The following is a 26,620-nucleotide window of genomic DNA, read 5'->3' on the forward strand; positions in this document are numbered from 1 at the left end:
CTTAGGTTATGTTTGAGTTTTCAGTAGAAGTCGGGAGGTCGACAATTGAATTGGACGTTACCAGCTGACAAGTTGGCGTTTTAGCATTACAATTTTACTCCTTGAAACATTCTCTCTGGTCCGTCTTTACCACACTAGTGCTGTAAAGTAAGCAAACCATGCGGCAAAGTGAATCTTTTTAATTTAAACAGTTGAATTTAAAAGCATATTTTAACAAATAAAAATCAAAATTTTAAAGTTTTATTTTGGATCAAGGCAATCATCCAGGATAAATAAAAATTATTATATAAGTAATTTTCGTTAATAAAAAGAGTAAACTATATGTTTGTTGGACCCCAGTCTCCGTTCGAGCCTTTACAACCAGAAGACGAAGACAACCCTGCAAATGACCAAAACCAGAATCAGGTCTCAGCACTTACAACACAGACACAACGACAGTCATTACAGGCAAGTATATATTAGGTTGTAATTATGAACTTTGTCGTAAGTGAAGGTCTTTTTGCAGTTATAACAACTGAGACGGCTTGTCGTCTGAGAGGTAGTGTGTATGAAGCGTATTCTGTAATTTAAAGCTAGTGTACGGATATCTCTGAATACTCATTATTGGTTCTATAATGTCTAACTTAAAACTAAATTTCACTATTCCAAAATGCATTGATTGGTTTCTTGCAATATCACGGTCTTCAGAAATACCTTGGTCATAAATTATTGTACAAATTTTAAGATTAATTTAAAAAATTGTAGTAATTACAAAAAGTGGTTATAAAATGTCGGTAAAAATCACCTAAACTGTGAGTGTAATATACCCTCTATATAGTTTTCTTCCCAATGACAAGTGTTGTGGCATAGTCAGCTTGCCAACATTACACCTTACCATACCAGCTGCCTATAACATTATTTATTTGATGGATCAAACATCTGACCTCAGTATCAAGATTACTAGTGTACAAGAAAATATTTATTACTGACATCCATATAAAAATCCCAAAGTAACCATGAACTTTTGAGAAAACAACAAGTCACACCCCCCATAAATCATATACCTAAAATGTTCGTCATGACGAGAAACCTTAAGCAAAACTATTTATTATTTCATAAATGTCTCTTTAATTGTTTAAAGGTTGTAATTAAATCCTTTCTAAAGGGAACTTTCCATATACTTAATGTTCAAAATACCTCAGCTGCACTTATTTATTTGTTATTCTTTTACTTAATACCTTATTAAAATCTGATGTGATTATTTGTAGATTATTGTGATTATTGCATTGGCCAGAGGGGGGGGGGGGGGGGTGGGAACGAGGGGGTTTCCTAGAAAAAAAGAAGATTTATCATGGGACCTGGCAAATAAGTCCCAGACTTCAGCCAAAACTGTTGGTGGGAACGAGAGGGTTTGGTTTATCATTTAGGTTATCATCAATTAATCAAAAGAGAATCTTTTACTGACTTTCACAAAAGAAACTGCAAAAACGGCAGGTAAACTGTGAACCCTATTAGGCCTTTTACCATAACCAGCTTTAGCAACAAAACCAAGAAACGAGAAAACACCAAATAAAAAATCAATACAATTCCTTCTTCTCCTTTGTCTTAATTGCGCACGATTTCGTGCGCCAGGTTCTCTAGTTATTATTTATTTGCGGTTACTATATACTGTAAAACTGCTATATCTATATACTAGCTGTACCCGCGGGCTTTGCCCCGTTTTACTTCATAAGTGAGCTCGTTCGCATGGCTCAATCACGTCCTGGTTGAAGTTCGTTCGCTACGCTCACTCACCTTTAGGTTGGAGCTCGTTCGCTGCGCTCACTTGCCTTCAGGTTAGCTCGTTCGCTACGCTAACTCGCCTCCAGGTTGAAGTTTGTTCGCTACGCTCACTCAGCTGTACGCGCGGGCTTTGCCCCGTTTTACTTCATAAGTGAGCTCGTTCGCATGGCTCAATCACGTCCTGGTTGAAGTTCGTTCGCTACGCTCACTCACCTTTAGGTTGGAGCTCGTTCGCTGCGCTCACTTGCCTTCAGGTTAGCTCGTTCGCTACGCTAACTCGCCTCCAGGTTGAAGTTTGTTCGCTACGCTCACTCAGCTGTACGCGCGGGCTTTGCCCCGTTTTACTTCATAAGTGAGCTCGTTCGCATGGCTCAATCACGTCCTGGTTGAAGTTCGTTCGCTACGCTCACTCACCTTTAGGTTATAGCTCGTTCGCTGCGCTCACTTGCCTTCAGGTTAGCTCGTTCGCTACGCTAACTCGCCTCCAGGTTGAAGTTTGTTCGCTACGCTCACTCAGCTGTACGCGCGGGCTTTGCCCCGTTTTACTTCATAAGTGAGCTCGTTCGCATGGCTCAATCACGTCCTGGTTGAAGTTCGTTCGCTACGCTCACTCACCTTTAGGTTGGAGCTCGTTCGCTGCGCTCACTTGCCTTCAGGTTAGCTCGTTCGCTACGCTAACTCGCCTCTAGGATGAAGTTCGTTCGCTACACTCACTCACCTTTTGGTTGCAAATTAGCCGTTGTCATAAATTAAAAAAAATAATAATAGTGCTGCACCCTGTTGGTAATCCTTGTAAGTTTTTAATGCTTTTGCATATCATAGAACCAACTTTAATGTTGAAACAGCTGACTAAATTATTTAATTCCCTTTTAATATGAATACTCATAAGGTTAACATGGGGAACTATAGAGCCACTGGGGCGGAGCCCGAAAGGATTTTTGAGATAAGAATATGCCTATATGTTAATTGGGAATGTGAGCTATCATCATGCCAAAATTCAGCAAAATCCGCCCAGTGGTTAATGCGTTCACTTGTCACAAACATACATCCATACATACATCCAAACTTTCTCATCCTTATATATAATACGTGAAGGTGATTTCTACAAAACACTACTCCTCCGTTAATAATGGACGGATTTTTACAAACGACGTGTCAAAATAAAGTATTTTTTGTGTAGACGCCCCCTTTCACCAATTCATGTAGTAAAAATCCTCGGGCTTTGCCCCTCAGGCCATCAAAGTTGGAGTTTATCCCATAAGATTAACATGGGGGAATCTAAAAATTTGATTGGAAACTTTAAACCCCACTAATTTGAGAGAACGGTTGGGCGTAGAAACTTGGTAGAGGTGTCCAAAGAAAGGTCTTGGTCTGTAGATGAGTTATCAAAAGAAAAACTAAACAAAATCCCTTAGGACTGCCCCAGAAGCCTTTAAAGATCCCTCCACAGAGTTGTTTACATTTTGGTCATGAGAATAATACTTTGAAACAGCTGGGAACAGCTGTTCATTTTTATTAAACTGTATTTCAAACAACACATATTTATTGGGAGTTGAATTCTACCAAATAAGTATTTGCAATGTTATTTTCTGATTTTAAAATTGATTTTCTTCTTTATCATGCCATGTTTTGCAATATAACGTTCCATTACGAAATCAGTGGAAAATCCTTTTATTACAGCAATTCTTAAATTATTTCTTATTGAACTATTTTATATCTATTGTACGGGTTGGTGTGTGCCTTTTTCGCCACTTTTGCCTACATTTTATCATACTATTATACAAAATATCAAATATTTATGTAGAAATATCTGCTCTTATTGTGTCTAATAAAATCCAAACTTAGAATCATTGCCTAAAATAGTACCCCATGACAAATTATTTGCACCTGCCTATATTACGGACTTTGGCGCACTGAATTAGCAACATTATTGAAAATAACACGACATTTTGGCTGTAAACTATGGTTCAAAGAGAAAATACTATTTAAGCAGCTACTGTCGTGACATTAAGGTCATATTCCTTTTAAACTAGATCACAAAATCCTTTGACTGGGACGGGTGAGACGCAGTGCTATCCTGATAATTATACCAATTCATGAATACCAATGTAAAAAAAATAAATAAATAAACTGTAGGTCCCTTGGTTGCCATTTGCTGTATGGGCTATTAATTAACAGCTGTATGTAAGGAATGTCTGCCTTAGTCACTAACAAGACTTCAAGATCGTGCCACTCACGCTAAACTCATCTCCATTCATACTTGGCTTAACTACTATGAATGGTCGCCATAAAAAAACGTATTAAAGGATTAAGATTTATCATATACGTTGATTAACAATATGTAAACGTCAATATATACGTAACAGCCATTTTACACTATTTTTGGTTTTTGGAAATGTTCCATTGCTATGTCATTTGCATTATGTATTGCCAATGAAGCCGCCAAGATCATATGAACTAGGAGGCCCCTAACAGTTCAAGAATAAAAGCCAACGTTACTTCATGTATACTACACCTGACATTCCGTAGAGAGATTATATTGACAACTTTATGTTATTGATAAGGCCGAGACAACTAACTGACATCCCCCAATTCAAGGAATTCCAGCTTTATCAGTAACCCCATAGTCAATTTATCAAAGCTAGAGGGTTCATTCATTCGCACAGAAGTACGACATGAACTGACGCGACGTGACGAAGGAAAATCAAACTTACACTGTAACGGATGTACCTCCCTTTAAAGTTAGAACGTGTGTTCTCAACAAACATATATTTTTTCTCAAACACTGATGAAGTCGCGAAAGTGTTTAACTACAGGATCCACCAATACGATTTAAATACTATTTAAAGGTTCTACCAAAGGAAGATATACCATATAACATACTAATAATAACTCCGATGACGTACAGGATAGGAAATATTTTAATCATTGAATGAACAACCAAATTTGGCAACTAACGCAATATTGTTATTTTTTTACTTATTACTCGTTGAACAATGCTCAATATATATATATCTCACCCAGTTCATCGCAGTTATATGAATTAACGTAAGCCTTGAAAGTAACCGTCGATTTCGACGGGTTTCCCCTAGTTTATAATATTACTAGCTGTACCCGCGGGCTTTGCCCCGCTTAACTTCATAAGTATTCGCATTGCTCTATCACGTCCCGGTTGAAGTTTGTTCGCTACGCTCACTCACCTTCAGGTTGTAAATAGTTCGCTGCGCTCACTTGTTTTCAGGTTAGCTCGTTCGCTACGCTTACTCGCCTCCAGGTTGATGTTCGTTCGCTACGCTCACTCACCTTTTGGTTGCAAATTAGCTGTTGCCATAAATTAAAAAAAAAGTAATCCCTTTTACGTTTATAATACTTTGATAAAGGTTTTTATGTTTTAATATTTAACATTGGAGAATTTAAACGTTGTTGAGTGCACAGGCGTGCTGCGATTGGGGTTTAATACATTTGGACTTATTAAAAAGTAAAATAGTTTTCTGTGCTGCACTCTGTAGAAACACTGTGGCACTATTTCAAATCATGACTAATGCTAATACAGAATGTTGTGATTATTCAAACCTACAAAACAGTTGGTGAAAGTAAACATCTGTTTTTAAATTATATTTATTTGTAAACATTGTAGATCAAAAAGACTGACATTGGCCCACTTAAAACCCTCTGGGGCAGAGCCCTTTTGACGGATATGCACCAAACTTTAATTGAACCATCCTTGAAAGATGCTTAACAATCCCTGAAAGTTTCATTACAATCTGTCGAGCGGTTTTGGAGTCCATAACGTATATACATATATACACACATACATACATAGTTCCTCTTTTATAGATATAGAATAAGGATTAGGATAATATCTATATATCTATATATATCTTCTATATATATATATAATACGCTAAGCCGATTTTTGTGAACAGAACTCCTCCCTCATTTTTGGACCGATTTTGATTATTAAGGTGTCAAAAGAATTGCCCTAATCTGTAGTTTTGCAAAGTGTTTTTTGTTCTTTGATATCTTTATTTGGGCAGGATCTTCCATCAAAGTTAGGTTTTCTCCCATAAGATTAACATGGGGGAATCAAAATATTTAATTGGAAACTTTGCCTCCTCTAATTTGAGAGAACGGCTGGGCGTAGAAACTTGGTAGAGGTGTCCAAAGAAAGGTCTTTGGTCTGTAGATGAGTTATCAAAAGAAAAACGAAGTAAATTAGCCTAGGGCTCTGCCCCAGAAGCCTTTAAAGATCCCTCCACAGATTTGTTTACATTTTGGTCAGGTGGATAATACTTTTTAATAAAACAGCTGGTAATTTTAAAATTGTATTTTAAACAACACACATTTATTGGGAGTTACTGAATTGTCCAAAAGAAGTATTTGCAATGTTATTTTCTTATTTTAAAATTGATTGTCTTTTGTATCATGTCATGTTTTGCAATATAAAGTTATTTTACGAAATCAGTGGAAAATCCTTTTATCACAATAACTCTTACAATTATTTCTTATTGATCATCTGAAATCTATTTTACGAGTTGGTGTCTGCCTATATTACGGACCATGGCCCACTGGGTTGGTAACATTATTGAAAATAACACGACATTTTGGCTGTAAAAATGGCCCAATGAGTAAATACAGCAATGAGTCTAAGCAGCTATTGTCATGACTGAAAGATCATCCTTTTAAACTAGATCACATCATCATTTATAAGATACGTTGATTAACAATGCATGTAAACATCAATATTTACGTAACAGCCAATTTACATTATTTTTAGCATATGAATGAGGAGGCCCCTAACAGTTCAAGAATAAAAGCCAACTTCACTTAAAGTATATTCAACTACACCTAACATTCCGTAGAGAGATTATATTGACAACTTGATGTAACTGATAAGGCTGAGACAACTTACTGACATCCCCCATGTCAAGGAATGCCAGCTTTAACAGTAACCTCACAACCAATTTCTTAAAACTGTGCTAGAGGGTTATTCATTGGCACAGAAGTACGTAATGAACTGACGCGACGTGACGAAGGAAAAACCAAACTTGCACTGTAACGGATGTACCTCCCTTTGAAGTTAGAAAGTGTCTTCCCAACAAACAGATTTTCTTTTTTCAAATAAATTCATAGATTAATTTGCATAACACTGATGAAATCACGGGAGTGTTTAACTACAAAAGATCCACCAAAACGATTTCAATACTAGGTACCTATTTAAAGGTTTTTCCAAAGGAAGAGATACCAGATAGCATACTCACAACTCCGATGACGTACAGTATGGGAAATATTTTATTCGTGGAATGATCAAAAATATTTACTAACTAACGCAATTAATGGCATTATTGTTTTTACACTCATTAATATTCAAACAATGCTAAATGCTCAAAATATGTATAATTTCACTCAATTTATCGCAGTTAGATTAATTATCGTAAGCCTGGAAAGTAACCGTCGATTTCGACGGGTTTCACCTAGTATATAATAATACGTGAAGCCATTTTTTGTTAACGCAACTCCTCTCTTATTAGTGGACCAATTTCAACGTTTAAGGTGTCAAAAAATTCGTCTCAATGTGGAGTTTTGCAATAAGGTTTTAGAATTTTAAAATTACTACTCTTAAGGGCGTGAGACCCTCTCAAAGGCCAAGTTTTCCCCAAAAGAAATACATCGAACAAATTTTAAAACAAAAACCGTTGTTTATAAAAAGAAACTCATTAGCTTTTTTGGAGTAAATATTAATGTTTGTAATATTCAGTAGGTTAAGAACAAGTTAAACAGTTAATCAGTTTTGTTAGAAGAACAGAAAATGCCTCAAGTTCAAAGGATAAATATTGATAATGGTAGGATGAGACAATTCATTAATGATAAGATATGTTAGGTGTATGAGGACTGAGGAGAGTAGAAAAAGAGAGGTCCAACAGATACCCATCCAGATACACATTCACTTGGTGAGATGAATAATATTTGCCAGCTCTGCTATGCAACTTACTTTGGAAGTGATAAAATATACGAAGCACATACCGCTGTCACGGTGGTAAAGTGAAGTACACTTGCCTAATGTCAGATTAAATGAATGCATGCATGCAAGAAATGTTTACTTCTGACACTGACAGATCGAGATATTTCAAAACATTTATTAGAAACTATAATAATGCCTTGACTATGATAAGTTCAAGTAGTAAGATTATACCAAATCATGGCGGACCTTATGTTTTTATTGTTTACTTTTCTCTACTTCAATTGGGAAAAACGCAAATGGATTGTTTACTTCTAGGTTATGTTGCCAGTTCCTCGGACAATTATATACAAAGTATTTTGACTGAATTCACCAACACAATCCAGACATATCAAGTAAAAAATAAGAAGTTTTAAAAACTCATTTGCTATTGAAAGTTTTAGTGGCAATATTAGACCAAACATAAGTGAAGGAATTAGTGTTTATGTAGTCAACGGTAGAGTAGTTACGGTCAAGTTTATTTTCATGATTCAGGAGAGGCAAATAATATACACTGTTCTAAAAGATAAAAATGAAAATTGCTAACCAAATCTTAAAGCTACAAGAGTTATCCAACCTATTTTGACAAATGAATCCATACTTTCAAAACTTTTGGACAGGTATTACCGTAATAGAAACTCCACTGAACAACGTGAGAACGTTCTGATGCGGGGCTTATACTGTGACTGACAGACAACACGTTAAAATACGTTAACCATCTTTCAATGGCGTTGCTGCCTTAGCCTATTCAAAGCAGATTATGGCTGATCAGTTGGTAACCCCGAGTTTGTGGTGGTTAAAAATGGTGCAGATGAAATGGTTGATACTGTATTAACCCACTTTTCAGGATTCTCTACGGAGAAAATTCGTTGATCCAGGGGGATGTCTCAAGTCAAAGAAATAAAATGACCCAACTTAAATTACGTAACACAGGTTATCAGCAAGGCAACAGTTTTCTTCAATTCTCAATGGTGGAAAAACTTTGTAGGATCATGTTAACTCAATTTGAAACAGATCATTTAGCATTCATTAGAAGTTAGTTATCAGTTAAAACTGAGAGCAGAAATAATGTAGGTGAACCTTGATGATGCAAATACAGACATTTAAAATTAGTTTCTAACAAGTCTTTAAACAACTCTAAGATGTAACTAGAATTACTCGAATTTCAGCATAACCTTTTCCTCGGCGTTATGTTTCATACTATGCGGCTCATTGAGCCACACGGGTACTCTAGTATTTGATATTTTATGAAACAACCTACAAGTTTCTAAGATGCTTGGTTATGTACTTCATAAGTACAGTATTAAATAAAACTATTGATTTCCGTACCGGGTTGGGTGGCATTTCGAGTGGATTTCATGGCTAATTTGAAGAAAAGCATTGGACTTAATAGGAGAGTCCATATGAACAAACTTTGTCACGTTATTCAGCATGTCCAAATAAACAAAAATATGTAATAAAAAACTGTGATTTATAATTTCATAAAAAATCATTTTATTTCACACACCACACATTATTATATTCCTTATTCTCACTGACCACTCTCACTTCACTCATATTAAAAAATTTGAATTGTTAAATTATCTTGTATCTGATTTAATTTCTGAGAAGAAAGACCTAATGGCTGTCCCCTGATTGATTGTGTGAACATAATGTTTTCCTGTCTTCATGGTCCAGCGTTTGTAAAACCTGCCGTACAGTAATGGCAACGTTGATTTCCTCGTCAAACATGTTGAGGCACTACTGTAGAAACGAATGAACAAATAATTCTGTTGTTTGAAAATATACTGCGACGTGCTTGAACCTACCGCACACTCGATGAGCGCTGAAGAAGGAAAACACTTGAAGCAAAGCGTTGTAGAATATTTTGCTTTAGGTGAAATGCTGGATCAGTGTGCGCCCAGTGTCTATTCTTAAAACTCCATACTCAGTTAATTCTCCACGAATTCGTTTGGATATAAAGATATATCGTTTGGGCTTCGTCATTCTCATATCTCTCTGGAATAATCTTTGGAATGTATAACTTTAATTAAGTGAATTTTCTTTTTTAGGAAACTGGACATCTCCAGAACAATAACATAGAAGGCAAGAATATTATAAAAAGTAAGTTACACTATGTATTTAGTTTGCAATTAAAATCAAGCCCCAATTTTTCTGGAAAAATTTTTAGTGTAACCTATGTAAAATAAGCCGTTATATGTTAAGTTTAAAATAAAACAGACGATTGAATTCATGAAACTATAACTGAGCTAAACAATTTAGCTGAAAATCTACTGTTGTGCGATTTTTCAGGTATGGAAATAATACTGGAAGACATTAGTACAGCGTCATGGGCTCTGGTAGCAATGTACAAACAGAAATACGCTCCTCGATTTGTACTACTTTGCCAACGATCATCGGACAACAAATACTACTCTAGTGTGTTCAGTGACGAAGTTCACGTTCTTACAATAGCAAATCATGATTGCACCCCCAAGGGAGACTCTCCATCTGAATCAATAATTGTTACAATCGATAAAAGAGACAAGACAAGTGGAGAAGAGTATGTCTTTGTAAAATCATCAGCCGATGCCTGGTTTAGCGTTTGTAGAAAATGTAAGGGAGTTACCTATCTTCCTGCTTATAACGCCTGGGAAAATTCAAAATGGAATCAGGTAAATGTAAAGAAATGTTAAACCTAGAAATATATTTATTAAGCTAATAAGGATCACGAACTATGGAGAAAACTGTAGGCTAAGCTGTGTACAAAAATACTGCATAGTCTCCCAACCAACTGGGTTTTAGATCTTATTTTTAGCGAATTTCCCATATAGGGAATAAGCTATTACCGTAGTACTCATGGTAAGACCTGGACCTGGGACCGATTTACTTTTTCGTTTTGAGGTCCCTAGAGACCAAAAACACCATCCGTTCAAATTCATATACATACATATATATATATATATATATATATATTTATTTATATATGTGTCAATTAGCGCGATAACTTGAGAAAAAAATCATCCGATTTTGATGAAATTTGGTACAAACGTGTAAACCTACGTTTATTTGAACGAGTTCGCGAACCAGCATGATCGGATTATGAGAACAGGGGTTTATGGGGGGTTTTATGGGGTAAAAATTGGGTTTTCCCATTTTTCACCCTGTAAGCATAATATTTTGCAATTCCTTTCCACACCATTTTGTAGAGCTTAAAAAATCTAACAATTTAGTATATTGAAGTGTTATTATGCGCCTAATGGCTACGGAGAAAATTAAAAGACATTTTAAATTTAAAATACCCATGTTATTTTTATGGAGAAAATTGTAAACTGTTGTAGTTGACTTGTTTATGAGCATATTTTGATCAAATTTGGAAAATGCATTAATTTTATACTAAACTATTACCATTTCACAAAAAAAACCTTTTACCCTCCCTGTTGCAGCAAACCTAAATACTCGTTAAACTAATGCTATTTAAATAGTGAATAAATGTAATATTTTTAAGGAGACATTTTAGTGTAAATCCAATCAGGCAAATGGAAATTCGCTTATTTATTTATTTATTTCATACGGAGACACCATTATACAATAATATACATTGGCAAATAGCACTGTTTGGCATAAAAATATAATAACAATAATGAAATGATTGGAAAAAAATAGCACTATACAATAATAACAAGAATAGCAACCTAGCTTAGTCTGCAGGTTTGCTGCGGCGGGGGTATTTTATTTTTATTAGTTTTGATTAGCGAAAGAGATTACATGACTAAATAATAAGTGATTCAAATTCCAATGAAAAATAGGCTGGTTACAACACAAAAGTATTTTATTCTATCAAACGCTTTACAATATTTCTCATGGGCTAGGTCAATTAGATTTTATAGATAGGTTTTATAGGCCATGTTCATGGGCTTACTAACAATTCGATAGAGCAAATAGTCTTTTAGCTCAGGGCATAGTTTCAAGCCAGTTAGGGTAATGCAATTCTGATCTTTTACACGGAAATCGGCTACTTAATTTACCTTAATAGTTTAGCCTTAACTAATAATAATGCAATTTAGAAGAGTTCTTAGCCTATGGAAAAAATATAACTAGGTGTACAATGCAGTTGTCTGCTTGCAATATTGAGCGGAGCCAGCATATTCAATATCAATGATTTTTTTGCATTTTAAATAGAATGCCTATTTGCAGAGGTATCCAAAGTCAATCATAAGTCAGGATTAAGTGAATGAATCGTCTACTTGCAGGAACCGTATTCTATGTTTCATCTGGTTCTCATAAATTAAATGTCTACTTGCAGTATCCAATGCCAATGATATATTTGGTTCGCATAAATGGAATGCCTATTTACAGATTCTAAAGTCAATAGTACGTATGGTTCACGTAGACGGATTGTTTACTTGTAGTATCCAAACCCAATGGTACATGTAAATGAATAGTCTACTTGCAGTATCCTCAATAAATCCATGGTCCATTTATTTTGTTCACATAAATAAAATGCCTAATTGCAGTATCCGAAGTCAATGGTAGGCTTAGGCCTACTTCTGCTTCACTTATATGGGATGTCTATGTGCAGTATTCAAAGTCAATGATACGTCGGGTTCAAGTCAACGAATTGTGTTATATTTGGTTCACATTAGTGGAATTCCTATTTGTAGACTGCAAATAGGAATTGAACATGTTCCAATCAGATAGATATTCAAAGTCTACATTAATTGCACGTCTTGCTCACATAAAATGCTGTAAGTTATTTACAGATTCCAAACGCAATATGGTGCATCAGCCTAATTCCGGCAACCCTTATTATTGGTTTAAGTCCTGTGGTCCGAATATTACCATTTCAGATTTATACCTTCCCATATGGTTGGTTACATGACTGTGCCAAATTTCCTGCAGATCGCTTAAGCCTGTCAGGTGGAGCCTGACCTGTATTTGTAAAACAAAGGCAGTGAGTGTAGTATAAGAGCTTCGCTTCACTCCGCTCAATAATTTCGATACTGCAAATGAATCATGGTAGGCCTAAGCAATACCTGTATTATTAAAAGGCAATAACGATTATTATTATATTATTATTACCCATTGTATGTAGAATTTGCTTTTCTTTATTTTTTTCAATGTCTTCTTTCTTCATTATTAAAAAAAGAATCATTTATTTGTACAGAAGACTTATTTGCATTGAACATTCATAAAACTCACCTATTCTATTACCTCAATAACTGTTTACCAGTATTATTGTTTTGAGGGATTGGGGTTAGCCTCACTTAGTATAGGCCTATAACTTAGGTCTAGTTTTATTTTAGCAGTTAAAAGTAAGAAATTGTCGTCAACCACTTTCAAAATTTCCCTATTGTGCAATAAAATTTATCAATACAACTATTTTATTGTCTAAGTTACACCATTTAGTCTTAAACCTTACCTGTAAACCACGTGATTGTGATTTCATTTCGTAAAACGATTTTGTATTTTTAGCTACAAGAACATTTTTTACAAAGTTTCTTGCAAATCAAGGGCGGTGTGATTTTTGTTGGTATAATTATGTTGTAGTGTTTTTTTAATGACCTCGTTTTATCTTCTCCTTCTCCAAGCAACATAAACTTAGGCCTAATTAGTTAACTATTCATTGTTGTTAAAAAGAACAGAACCATTTTACAATTAAATATAAACGGCATGGAGTTTAATCACTCAATATAGAACTGATTGTTAATCATTTCGTATTACATACAATATACTATAATATGCTCTTTAGTATTATCCAATTTTTTCTTTTGTACTGTATTTATCATGTGGTAGATTTGTTGACTAATGTTGAGGCTCTTGTTTACTTTTTAGTGTTTACTCGCAAATAATGACATGGCGACCAATTAACCCATAAGGCCCATGTTAAATTTCCAAAAGTTTGCATTCATGTAGGGAAAAGTCCTATGGTCCGATTTGTACCGTTTCAGATTTATACCTTCCCATGGTTGGTTACTATGACTGTGTTAAATTTCATGCAGATCGCTTTAGCCGTTCAGGAGGAGTATTTGTAATAAAAAAGCAGGAGTGTAGTATAAGAGCTTCGCTCGCTTCGCTCGCTCCGCTCAATTATAATTGAATTTCTAGATAGTAAATATATATTACTATAGTTGAAAATATGATTTTGCTTCAAATTTTGATAAAATTAGCTTTGAATAGGATGTTAAATGTTTTTGAGGAGAAATTATAGTTCACTAGGAACAAGGTGGTTGTTAGAACTGTTATTGATGGTTTTAATACTTATATTAAATATTAACAGCTTTCTTCTGTAATAATCTTCTTTCTTCAGGTTTATGTTGTATGAATATTCTATTCTTCTTCTTTAAATTTATTATACTTTTAAATAATACTTATTAAATTACTGAAGATTTGACTGCCACATCCTTTCTTCACCAAGGTACACTGTAGCACATTTCTTTCCCTTTGTTCCAGGGTTACTTCAACAATATAACACTAACACTTACGGGCTATGGTACATCTACAGAGTATACAGGGAACTTGTACATATATATACATTTTAGTATATCTTTATATAAAGCCAAAAGTACCCATGAACTTTTGAGAAAACTGCAAGTCACACCCCCATTAACCATATACTTAAAATGTTCGTCATGACGAGAAACCTTGCGCAAAACTATCCATTATGTCATAAATTGCCCTTAAAATAATGTCTAAATTCTTTTCTAAAGGAAACTTTTCATATGCCTAATGTTAAAAATACCGGTACCTCATCTGTACTTATTTGTTTGTTATTCTTTCAATTTATTGCCTTATTAAAATCAGGTGTGATTATTTGTTTATTTTATTTTATTTTGTTTATTTCAGGTTAACTTAACCAATCAATAGTTTTATTAATACCTATGATGTAAAACGGGGTGAAGCCCGTGGGTAACAGCTAGTTCTTGTTAAATACAGCTTTCTTATTAGGACCTTATTTTAATAATAATAATTTATCTAAATATTTTTCATATAATTATTTGCCATGATTCGTTGAATATAATCAATAAATATTCATAGTTTTTAGAGGTAATTTAGTTAAAATATACAACATTTATTTTGATTTTTGATATTAAACATGTGGTTAGTTATATTTACTTGCAGTCATGATTTATCTTAATATCAAACGTAAACTTGAAGGAAAGGTCTTGACGTGAACTGAAAACTTCTTTCTTAAGGGCACTAACCCTTATTAAGGGGTTGAATCGAATCGCATTTAAAATATTAAAGAGTATTGTATTGTAAAGCTATTGTATTTGTTTTGTTCATAATTTTTTTTAAATTTTTTTCCCGAGTTAACGTTTTGATTACTACCATAAATTGTCTGCACCTTGACAGGTACAGTACGTTATTCTTATGATGAGGGATAGTATTTAATTTTAGCGTTCAAACCTTTTATTTGTGTATCTCCAATTGATTACATATTAAGTTCAGCTTTCTACAATTAAAATAATACAGTAATTAATTGATAATGCATACGAATGTTTCTTCCTATATTTTAAACAAGAACTGTATAGTTTGGGAGGAGCATTATAAGCTCCAATTGGAAGGAAATCATATGTCTGATTAAACACCTAGTCATCCAGCAGATTGCAGTGGACAAGGCACAGAAGATCCACAAAATGTCCCTGTTTGGTGCGGAGCACTGGTAGAACAACTAGTTATCTAACACTGTCCATTAGAGTTAGTTAGTTGTTAGTTGACTTAACGACTTAATTTTTTTTATTACTTGGCATAGTTTTGTGATTTTTACTATATTATCTTTATATTATATTATATTATATTATCTATTATAGTTAATCGTTAGACATTTTTGTTCGACCTCTTAAGGCTACCAGGACTTATGAACTATTCGTTAGAACAGTACCGTTTACTAAAATCAAGACATAATGGTTGACAAGGGCATCCCTATCCATGTTTTCAGTAAAGGTCAGCTGTAAAAGCAGTTGTTTTAGTGCGGCACGCAAGATCTGTTAAAAAAAAAAATTACGCATGATGTTTAGATTTAGCAAAATTTGTATTGACATCTTTTAAATCTTACTCATATTTAAACCTTTTTTAGGAGCCTATAATGGAAGGATGCACACTGAAAAGTAAGTAATGATGAGACTATAATATAGTGTTTTTATCTGTTAAGAAAATATGCTAAATTGGTATCCCTTTTTAGTAGAAGATATAAATTTAATCCAAGATAAACATAACAAGAAATTTGATATTGTATGAAATAATATGTCTTAAGCTTGAAAATAGTAGTATAATTATTAAAGTATAATTATTTACACCCAAATAAAATTATTAGCACTATGTAAGTCCAACTCCGTTAATAGTACATGAGCCAATTGATATTTTCGTAACACCTGGGGTGGCAAGTGCTTTCAATGTTTTTCTTGTATAGTTTTATGTGTAGATTAAGAATATATGTGATAGCAATGCATAAGTAGTAGCTTTATGTACAAAATAGTAGGTTTTATATAACAAAATTGAATTTTGTCTTATATATTTGTAAGAAGGTACCAGTCAAGGTGGCACGTGCTATCAATGTTTTTCTTGTATAGTTTTATGTCTAGATCAAGAATTTATGTGATTCGGACCCGGGACCGATTTTTTTTAGTTTTGAGGTCCCTAGAGGCCAAAAACACCATCCGTTCAAATTCATATATATATATGTGTCCGTTAGCGCGATAACTCGAGCAAAAATGATCCGATTTTGATGAAATTTGGTACAAACGTGTAAACCTACGTTTATTCGAACGAGTTCGCGAACCAGCATGGTCGGACCATGGGAACAAGGGTTTATGGGGGCTTTTATGGGGTAAAAATGGGTTTTTCCCATTTTTGACCTAAAAACATAAAATTTTGTAATTTCTTTCTAAACTATTTTGTAGAGCTTAAAAAACAAATTATTTAGTATATTGAAGCGTTATAATGTGCCTAATGGTTACGGAGAAAATTCCAAAAAATTGTAAATTTAAAATTCCCATGTTATTCTTATGGAGAATAAGTAAACTGTTGTAGTTTGCTTGTTTATAAACATATTTTGCCCAAATTTGGAAAATGTTTTTATTTCTTACTAGCTATTAACATTTTACATCAAAACACTTTTACCCTCCCTGTTGCAGCAAACCTAAGTATGTGTAAAACTGATTCTATTTAAATAGGGAATAAATGTGATATTTTTAAGGAGAGATTATAGTGTAAATCCATTCAGGGAAATGGAAATTCGCTTAGTCTGCAGGTTTGCTGCGGCGGGGGTATTTTTTATTCAGTTTTGTATGTAGATCATAAATTTACATTAAAACATTATCTATATATAAGCTTTTTTTAAATTACTTTAAATTTTAAAATACAGAGTTTTTTATTTGAACAACATGTTTTTGGCATTTCGATTTACTTTATTTGGACATTAATAAGATTGCGGAATCTTTGGGCCAAGACGTATGTCAATCGCTATTTGGATTACGCGCTTTCACTGGCTGCGACACTGTTAGTGTTTTTGCTGGTAAAGGCAAGTTTGCAGCACTGAAAATGTTACGAAGGAACAAAGAATGTCAGAAAATATTTCAAGAACTGGAAAATAGCTGGGTTGTTCCAGGAATTATTCAATCGCCTACAAATGTTTGTGTGTAAGCTTTATGGAGACAAACAAGAAACCAATAAAGTAAACCAGTAAAGATATCAAATGTTCTGTTCTAAGAAGGGTGAAGTTGATTCCAAAGGGGTGAAATATGTCTTTTTGCTGACGACACCTCTCTCGCTGTCTCTAGCCCAAACCGACTCGAACTAGACATGTGTGCCTTTATACAAGCCAGTTGCTTGTTGCAGTGGTTCGATGAAAATCTCCTAAAAATCAATCCAACAAAAACTCATCTTGTTTAATTCTCAATTAGAAAAACCAAAAACAAACAAAATTTTATTTTGGACGATACTGAAACTGAAACCCCTGCTCAAGTAAAATTCCTGGGTCTGTTGTTGGACGAGAACTTGTGTTTCAACCCGCACATTGATTCTGTCTGTAGAAAGATTAGTTCAGGAATATTTCTTTTGCGCCAACTAGCAAAATTTTCAAACAAAGAGGTCCTTCTTACTGCTTACTATGGTGTACTTTATCCACACATGATATATGCAGTTGCACTATGGGGTGGTGAAAGCACAAGACCCCATTTCCTTTTTCGCCTTCAAAGGAGAGCTATCAGAATAATTCACGGCCTTCCCTACAAACATACTTGTAGAGTTGTATTCAAACCATTGTATGTGACCAGACTGGTGAGCAGTACTCCAACAAAGGGCGGACCCGCTGCACATACAAAGTCCTTAGAGCAGGAGTTGAAAACCCATCTCGACACATTCTGACAACAAATTCCAGAGCAGAATAAGCCTTCTTACTTATGTTTCTTAAGTGAGGTTCTGGACTTAGATTCGAGGAAACAGTTACCTCCAGATCTTTCACTGTAGAAGATCGGTGTAGAGTCTAACCGAATAAGGTATAGTTGAACACCATTACATTCGTGTGCCGAGAGAAAGAGAGTACAACGCACTTAGATATGTTCAACTCCATCTCATTCTCCGAACACCACCGCAGCACAATGTTCAAGTCACTCTGCAGCTCCTCACATTCAAAGTCCGTTGTTACTTTCTTTTCGTTGTTACTTAGATTTTAGCATCGTCTGCAAACAGCAACACTCTTGAATCCTTGACAGCATGGACTAGGTCGTTAATAAAGATTGAAAACAGTACAGGACCCAAAAGAGAGCCATGAGGCACTCCAGATAACACAGGAAAGGCTTCAGATTCAGATCCATTATATCTCACAATAAGGCAGCGTCCACTAATTTAGCTCCGAAACCACTTCAGCATAGGTCCAGCCACTCCCAAAATACCAAGCTTAGCCATAAGGTGATCATGGATGATTCTATCGAATGCCTTTAAGAAATCTATATACACACTATCCGTGGTAATGTCGTCATGATATGTTATTAAGTTTTTCGTTGAGGATCTGCCACTATAGAATCAATGTTGAGCTGTAGACAGAAAAATTCTGGCAAAGAAAGACTGGTATTATGTCATCGGACGCCGAAAAGTACTTTTTGGTGTTGTGATGTCAACAACTCTTACTTGTCCACCTCGACCGGTGTACAGGGCAGATATTCCTCCAAGGGGCCAAGTGTTATGTGCATTGTTTTCATCATTTTTTTTGTCTACGATTGTTGCCAAGTCGTTAATTCCAGGTGTAATAGTTAGTTTGTCTTCATCCATCCAAGCTTTCCACTTCAGACTGAGTTCAGTTGTCACAACATCATTCCAACCTAGTTTCGTTCTCCATATATCCTTAACCAGTAGTCTGTTTTTCACTATGGTAGGGGAAATCAGACCTAGGGGATCAACAATTAACATAGCCGCTTTAAGAATCTCTCGTTTCGTCGGATACTCAGATTCGAGAAATTCAAGTTTTTCGACATTGCGATGGAACAAATAGCAGTCGGATTCAGAGTCCAACCATAATCAAAGTACTCGTTCTGTAGGAAGTCGAGTATCGGGCATCAAGTGTTTGGCTTGGCTGGCTTTCAGGTTTTCAGGTTTTCAGGAATTTTCGTAAGTACTTGTTTTTAGTTATACATTCAGTTACGAATTTGGAATCCTCCATGTGTCTCATGTGTCCTATGTGTCTCAATTATTTCTTGAACACGTCGTTTAGCTTCCTCTTCTGTGTAGGTCGAATCTAGCAGGTCGTCCATATATTCTTTAGTCAGTATGGAATTACTAGCTTCAGTATACAAAGAGTGAAACTGTCTTGCATTGTGGGTTTACAACAAACAGTGCAGAGCTTGGTGAACATGTTGCTCCGAAGGCTTTCATTATGTAGGTATCTGGGGGTTTGTAGAAATCTTTGTGAGTCAACGTCTTCATCTCTTATATTTACTTGGTGAAACATCTCCTTTACATCTCCCACGATAGCAAATTTTTCTAACCGGAATTTAAACAGCACAGATGGCAATGGATTCAAATAGTCAGGGTCGCTGAGTAGTGCATCATTGAACGAGACTCCGTGAGATTTAGCAGCAGCATCGAAAACCAATCTTATTGTGTTAGGTTTGTTCGGGTTTGATACTCCAAAGTGGGGTAGATAGAATGTTTGACCTGTTATGATAGCAACTTTTCAGGGCTGAGTTTTCTTATATATCCTTTTTCCATATGTTCGTCAGTCTTGATTGTGTAAGCCTCTTTAAATTCCTGATATTTTTCCATTTTCGTTTCAAGAGTATTTAATCTTCTCAGAGCATTGTCATAGCTTGGAGGGAAATTAAATTCGTCATCTTTCAATAAAAGACCAACTTCGTAACGATCTCCTGTTTTCTTTATGGTATCCTCAAGGATTGACACTCCACGTACTTCTTCATTTGACAATTTCAGGTCATTTGATCTAGTTTCTCCATATTTCTCTAATTCAAAGGATTTCTTTACCATGTCATGAAGTGAAGATTCTTCATATGAGAGTAGGGTAAAATTCTCATCCACACGATCTCTGAATTGTGCACACTTCCCATGTAGAGTCCAGCCAAGAAGGCACCATGACAGTACTGGGGCGCTAGTAGGACATTCAATAATCTTACGGGTTAGAATTAGATTACAGTTGTCTTGGCCTATCAAGAGAGTGGGCCTGACACTCGCTAATGGAAGAGGTTGGTTGATCGAGTCTAGGTGACCAGTTCTTCCTCAATTTGACACTGTCTATTTGTTGGTGTGGTAACTCTAAATTGGACTGAGTTCTAACCCCTTTCAATGTAAAGATTTCATCCTCGTAAAAATCCTTTTATTTTTAAATCTATTCTCTTTGATTGAGATTCAAAGTGTCTTGTGTTGTTAGACCAACATGTTGTCAAAGGAACAATCTCACCTTTGATACCAAGTTCATCGGCAATTGATGAATCCAGAAGTGATACAGTCGAGCCGTCGTCTAAAAGGGCATAAGTATCTACCTGGGACTTGGGTCATTGGGACTTGGGACCGTACAACGTGACAGGACAAACACGAAGCAAAACACGGTTTGATATGTTATTCTCAAAATGATTACCGATTACTTCATCTCTAGATTTTAACCCTCCCTCATTTCTTTTCATTGGAGGTCTTTCAAGATTGGAGTTATGTAAGAGACTACAGTACAGAGATAGTACAGCTCACAACCGTTTATACTGCAAGCTCTTTTAGATTTGATTTAAGTTGATGTCGTTTGAAACAAGAAAAGCATAGCTTTTTCTCACCTACCATTTTCCACCTTTCGGAAATATCAGCTTACCGATGTATAGAGCATTTTGTAATTATCGTGCTTACCACCACAGAACACGCAGGTAAGTGGGCCAACTGCGGGAACTGCTGCTTTTGAGGAGTTGGTCAACACAGGTTTGAAGTCATTTTTCTTTCTAGTCTGGACGTCCTCGTTTGGATGAAAATAGATACTCATGATAGAACATTGTCTCTCTAACCAATCTGAAAAATCACTTAGGCTAGGTCTAGTTAAACACATACTGCTCACATGTTGAGCCCAATGGTACTTCATTTGATAAGGCAGTTTTCCTAACAGTTCACTGAGTAGTTGAGGGTTTGTCATGTAGTACTCCATATGAAGGGACTCGGCTATAGAGGTAAAGTTAAGAATGGTTGTAGAAAACTCGACGAGGCCAACAATATCGTCTTCAGTTACAGGGGCTAGCATTCTAGTTTGGCTCATCATAGACTCAATGATAAACTCGGGCTTACCGAAACGCATCAGTAATGTTTTGATTATGGCATGCAAGTTTTTACTGGAAACAAAAAGAGGTTTCACCATTTTAAAGGCTTCGCCTTCAAGACAGTTTCTAAGTCTAGCTAGATTGTCATCATCAGAATACAATGTTACGGTATTTTCAAATGCAGAAAAGAACATAGGCCACTCATCTGGTCTACCACTAAAGTTTGGTAGTTGTTGGCGGCAAAGAGAGGTTGGTTGAATAGCTTTTTTGACTGAATCTGCTAGTAATTGTGCAGCCGTGGTCATAGCGGTTGATGAACACTGATGAACTGTCGGTTCATTATCATTCAGCCACTTTACGACTTTACTCTCAGATTCTCTCTCCTCTCTCTGAGATATTAAGCTTTGACTTATGCTTACCTCAGATCTGCAGACTTGACTACTATTTGCCAATAGTGATTGCATAGAAGCCCTTATTTCCAGCATTTGTTTACGTCGCTCTAGCTCCCTCTTGTCTCTCAGCCGTTGTCGCTCCATTTCCTTCTCCAACCGTTGTCGCTCCATTTCCTTCTCCAGCCGTTGTCGCTCAATTTCCTTCTCCAACCCTTGTCGCTCCATTTCCAGCCGTTGTTGCTCCATTTCCTTCTCCAGTCGTTGTCGCTCCATTTCCTTCTCCTCTATCAGTCTTTGTCTTTCCAGCTCCTTTTCTTCAATTTCTCGTTCCAGTTTTTTTCAATTTTTCAAGTTCTATTTCCATTTGTCTCCTGTTGCTTGATGTTGTAGACTTACTTTTTGTTTTCCTTGAACTAATAGAAGTGATGCTGGTTTGTCTCAATGCTATTCCTTGAGTGTCATTGTTCCCATTCTCAGAAACATTCTTTGATAATTTGTCAGTATCATGATTTTCATTCTGATTCGGGGTATACCTTTTTGGAGGTTTAACTTCTCTTTTACTTTTTCTGTAAGACATGGTTCTTTTTTTTAGTTTCGGCACCAATATTAAATTGTCAATTATCAAAGTCAAAATAAAAATAGTCAATTTCAGTACAACATTTTCATCACTATTTACATGTGACATTTAATCTTTACAAATAAGTTATAGCACAAATATAAAGATTAATCAATGGTCATACATATATATAAAATTACTCATTAACAATGTATGTATGTATGTACCTTATGGACTCCAAACCTGAATTTTTCAAGGATGGTTTGTGTAAATCTTTGAGCAGATCCGTCAAAAGGGCTCCACCCCAGAGTAGTCGGGGGGCAAACTGTATTCCGTGGGATTGTCCATAAGAATAACATTGGAAGTTTGTATGCAGGTTTGCTGCCACGGAAATGTAAAAATTGGGGATTTAGGCCATAATCAAGTAGATCTCTACTAAATGAAGCCACTTACCAATTATTATTAAGATATGCTGAGTAATAAGCGAGATATGCAATTTTATTTTTCCCCATAAGGATAAAATGGGGACAATGTTCTGTGTTTTCAGTCTTCAATATCACGGTAACCAATGGTCATTGAGCCATGATTCAAAACACCGAATTGTTTAATTTTTTGAGCTGAATTCAATGGTGTAAATTAAAATTTGATTATTATACTCTGAAAAGAGTTATTATTAATTAAATGAATAGATGTCACACATAGCGGCCATCTTGGATTTACGACGTCATAAAAACCAAACCCCGCAATTTGAGGGTAAACACCCGGTACTTCACCATTATTTGACATATAATAAAGAGATTTCACATAGTCACACATTCCCTTCACAAAAAATCCCACGGAAGCTGGATATGTGCAGTTTGCTCCTGGACTAGAGGGTTTTAAGGGGTCCAATGTTTGACTTTTGGAACTACAATGTTTACAAATAAATATAATTTAAAAGTAGATGTTTAATTTCACCAACTGTTGGTTTGAATAATCACCACATTCTGTATTAGTCATAATTTGAAATAGTGCCTCAATATTTCCCCAGAAAACAGCACAGAAAATATTTTACTTTTAGATAAGTCCAAATATATTAAACCCTAATCTCAGCACACCTGTGCACCCAACAAAGTTTAAATTCTCCCCTACTGTATTAAATATGTAGATATACAAAGTAAAAACCTTTATCAAAGTAAAAACTTATATATTCATACACCTGATAAATGTATAAAGATATAGATTGTAAAGAACAAATTACCATATAAAAAATAATAATTGTTGGCGCAACAACGCGCGCCGCGTAACTTCTTTTTCCTTAAAAACTATTAAATACTTACTTAAAAACTACTTAACTTACTATAAAAACTATAGTAAGTTATTTTCCACTGTACTATTTGTAGATGATTTGTAATATGCATATGTGACAATTTATTTATTTACCTAACCCGCCATGTTAAACTTCCTTATCCCAAGCGTGATGTTTACAACTTCCTTACTTCTCGAGTGATGTAAAGTTGAAAAAAACTCACTCGGTGATGTAATGAAACCCATTTAAATAGCATTGAGTGCTTAACTTAAAAAAATATACCTCTACTAGGTGAAACCTGTCGAAATCGACGGTTATTTTCAAGGCTTACGCTTATTCATCTAACTGCGATAAATTAAATGAAAATTATACATATTTTGAGCATTTAGCAATGTTTAAAGATTAATAAGTGTAAAAACAATAATGATATTAATTGTGTTAGTTACCAAATATGGTTGATCATTCAACGAATAAAATATTTCCAATACTGTACGTATACTGTATACCTTTAAATAGTATTAAAATCGTATTGATGGATCTTTGTACTTAAACACTTCCGTGATTTCATTGGTGTAATTCAGATTAATCTATGATTTTATTTGAAAAAGAAATCTGTTTGTTGGGAAGACACGTTCTAACTTCAAAGAGAGGTATATCCTTTACAGTGTAAGTTTGATTTTCCCTTCGTCACATCGCGTCAGTTCGTATCATACTTCTAAGCCAATGAATAACCCTCTAGCACAGTTTTGAGAAAAGCTGTCCTTGATATGGGGGATGTCAGTTAGTTGTCTCAGCCATATCAGTTACATAAAGATGTCAATATAATCTCTCTTCGGAATGTTAGGTGTAGTGGAATATACTTGAAGTGAAGTTGGCTTTTATTCTTGAACTTTAGGGGCCTCCTCATTTATATAGTTGTGCAGCTTCATTGGCAAAAAATAATACGAATGACATAGTAATGTGGCGTTTCCAAAAAGCAAAAAATAATGTTAATTGGTTGTTACCTGTAATCGAAGTAACCTCTCTGAAAAGTCTGCAGTATATTGCAGTTTTCCAGCTTAATGACTTTCTAAATCATGCACATATTTCTAAATAAATATTGTAAAATGTTTTATCCAGTTGCTGTAAACAATTATTCATTTTTTAAATATGGACACGGCTCAATTTGGCACCATGCCCTTCTGCAGTATTATTTTGTATCGTATTACACAATCGAAGATTTTTCCAATGATTGAAAGCATGTACAGTATGACAATAATCTCATGAACCTATGATGATCCGTCTAGAAAAATATGATAAAATATAGGGAAAAGGTGTGAGAGAGGCAGAAATCAACCTGTAAAATAGATAGAAGATAGTTCAATAAGAAATAATTGTAAGAGTTAGGAGTTATAAAAGGATTTTCCACTGATTTTGTAATGGAACTTTATATTAAAACACATGACATGATACAGAAGAAAATCAATTTTAAAATCAGAAAATAACATTGTAAATACTTCTTTTGGACAATTCAGTAACTCCCAATAAATGTGTGTTGTTAAAAATACAATTTTAAAATTAACAGCTGTTTTATTAATAAGTAATGATCCACATGACCAAAATGTAAACAAATCTGTAGGGGGATTTTTAAAGGCTTCTGGGGCAGAGCCCTAAGCGAATTTACTTAGTTTTTCTTTTGATAACTCATCTACAGACCAAGACCTTTCTTTGGACACCTCTACCATAGATAAAACATACTCCCTAAGTAGATTTCTCATCCTTATGGAACAGCTGAAGACAATTTTATGGTTAGTTCATGTACGGTTTATGTAGAGGTCGTGTTTTGTTTACAATTTGTTTCCCGTTATTACAGCCATTTAAAACATCGTTTAACCAAATAATACGATCTAATCATAAACAATAACTTGTCCCCTAGTTATATAACCAAACAGTAAAGCACAAATCAAGAAATTAACCCTAAAATAACGGAAACAAAGTTTCATCGATACTAGCGCCTTTGTGTCTCTTACATGAACTAGACACGAAAAACGTGCTTCAAAATTTACAATGGGATGAGAAGTCTACTTGTGTTGGTTAGTCTATGCCTCTACCAAGTTTCTACGCCCAGCCGTTCTCTAAAAATTAGTGGATACAAAGTTTCCAATTAAATATTTAGATTCCCCCATGTTAATCTTAAGGGAGAAAACTCAACTTTGATGGAAGATCCTGCCCAAACTAATAAAGATATCAAAAAACGAAAAACACTTTGCAAAACTACAGATCAGGGCAATTTTTTTGACACTTTAATCATCAAAATCGGTCCAAAAATGAGGGAGGAGTTTTGTTCACAAAAATCGGCTTAGCGTATTATATATATAGATGGAGGCATCAACGTTCAACGCTAGAAATCAGCTGTGCGATTGAATGTTATTGTTATGCTTTAAAGTATTTTCCTAACCTAGCTTTTGTTTGTAAAAGAACGTTACTGTTAGACATGAGTGAAATGGATAATGAAAAAAAAAATATTATACGTAAACCCTATGTATATTGTCGGGTCAGGTAAAATCTTGTAAGTTACACGTTACGCAAGAGCGTGTTTACATCTCTTAGGTGAAATATGCAACTCGCTTCCGCTCGTGGCACAACATTCACCTGCGTGATGTAAAAACGGTCTTACTACACTTGTAATGTAATAGCTATTTACCTTACAAGTGTAGTAAGAGCGTTTTTACATCACGCAGGTGAAGGTTGTGTAACGAGCGGAAGCGTGTTGCATAATTTACCTAAGTGATGTAAACACGCTCTTGCGTAACGTGTAACGTACAAGATTTTACCTGACCCGACAATATACAGGAGGTTACGAACAATATTAATTCGGGACAGCAGTTGCGGACCGTGTACTTTGCCTACGTGCAGTCGGTGTTG

At 35.1% G+C, this 26,620-nt stretch overlaps 1 protein-coding gene across 1 annotated transcript in view; it reads left to right on the forward strand.

Annotated features, from left to right (window-relative positions):
• The window catches only part of LOC129004653 (uncharacterized), a 276,975-nt gene that overhangs the window by 105,512 nt on the left and 144,843 nt on the right, over positions 1-26,620 (forward strand). Inside the window, exons 18-21 of the mRNA XM_054433204.1 lie at positions 340-447; positions 9,811-9,862; positions 10,052-10,413; positions 15,819-15,849. Of these exons, the coding sequence (XP_054289179.1) occupies positions 340-447; positions 9,811-9,862; positions 10,052-10,413; positions 15,819-15,849 (553 nt within the window). The remainder of the gene's footprint in view (positions 1-339; positions 448-9,810; positions 9,863-10,051; positions 10,414-15,818; positions 15,850-26,620) is intronic.

This window comes from Macrosteles quadrilineatus, unplaced genomic scaffold, assembly GCF_028750875.1.
Source record: "Macrosteles quadrilineatus isolate MER2022 unplaced genomic scaffold, UCM_ALF_1.0 Scaffold_10__1_contigs__length_6754688, whole genome shotgun sequence".
NCBI lineage: Eukaryota > Metazoa > Arthropoda > Insecta > Hemiptera > Cicadellidae > Macrosteles > Macrosteles quadrilineatus.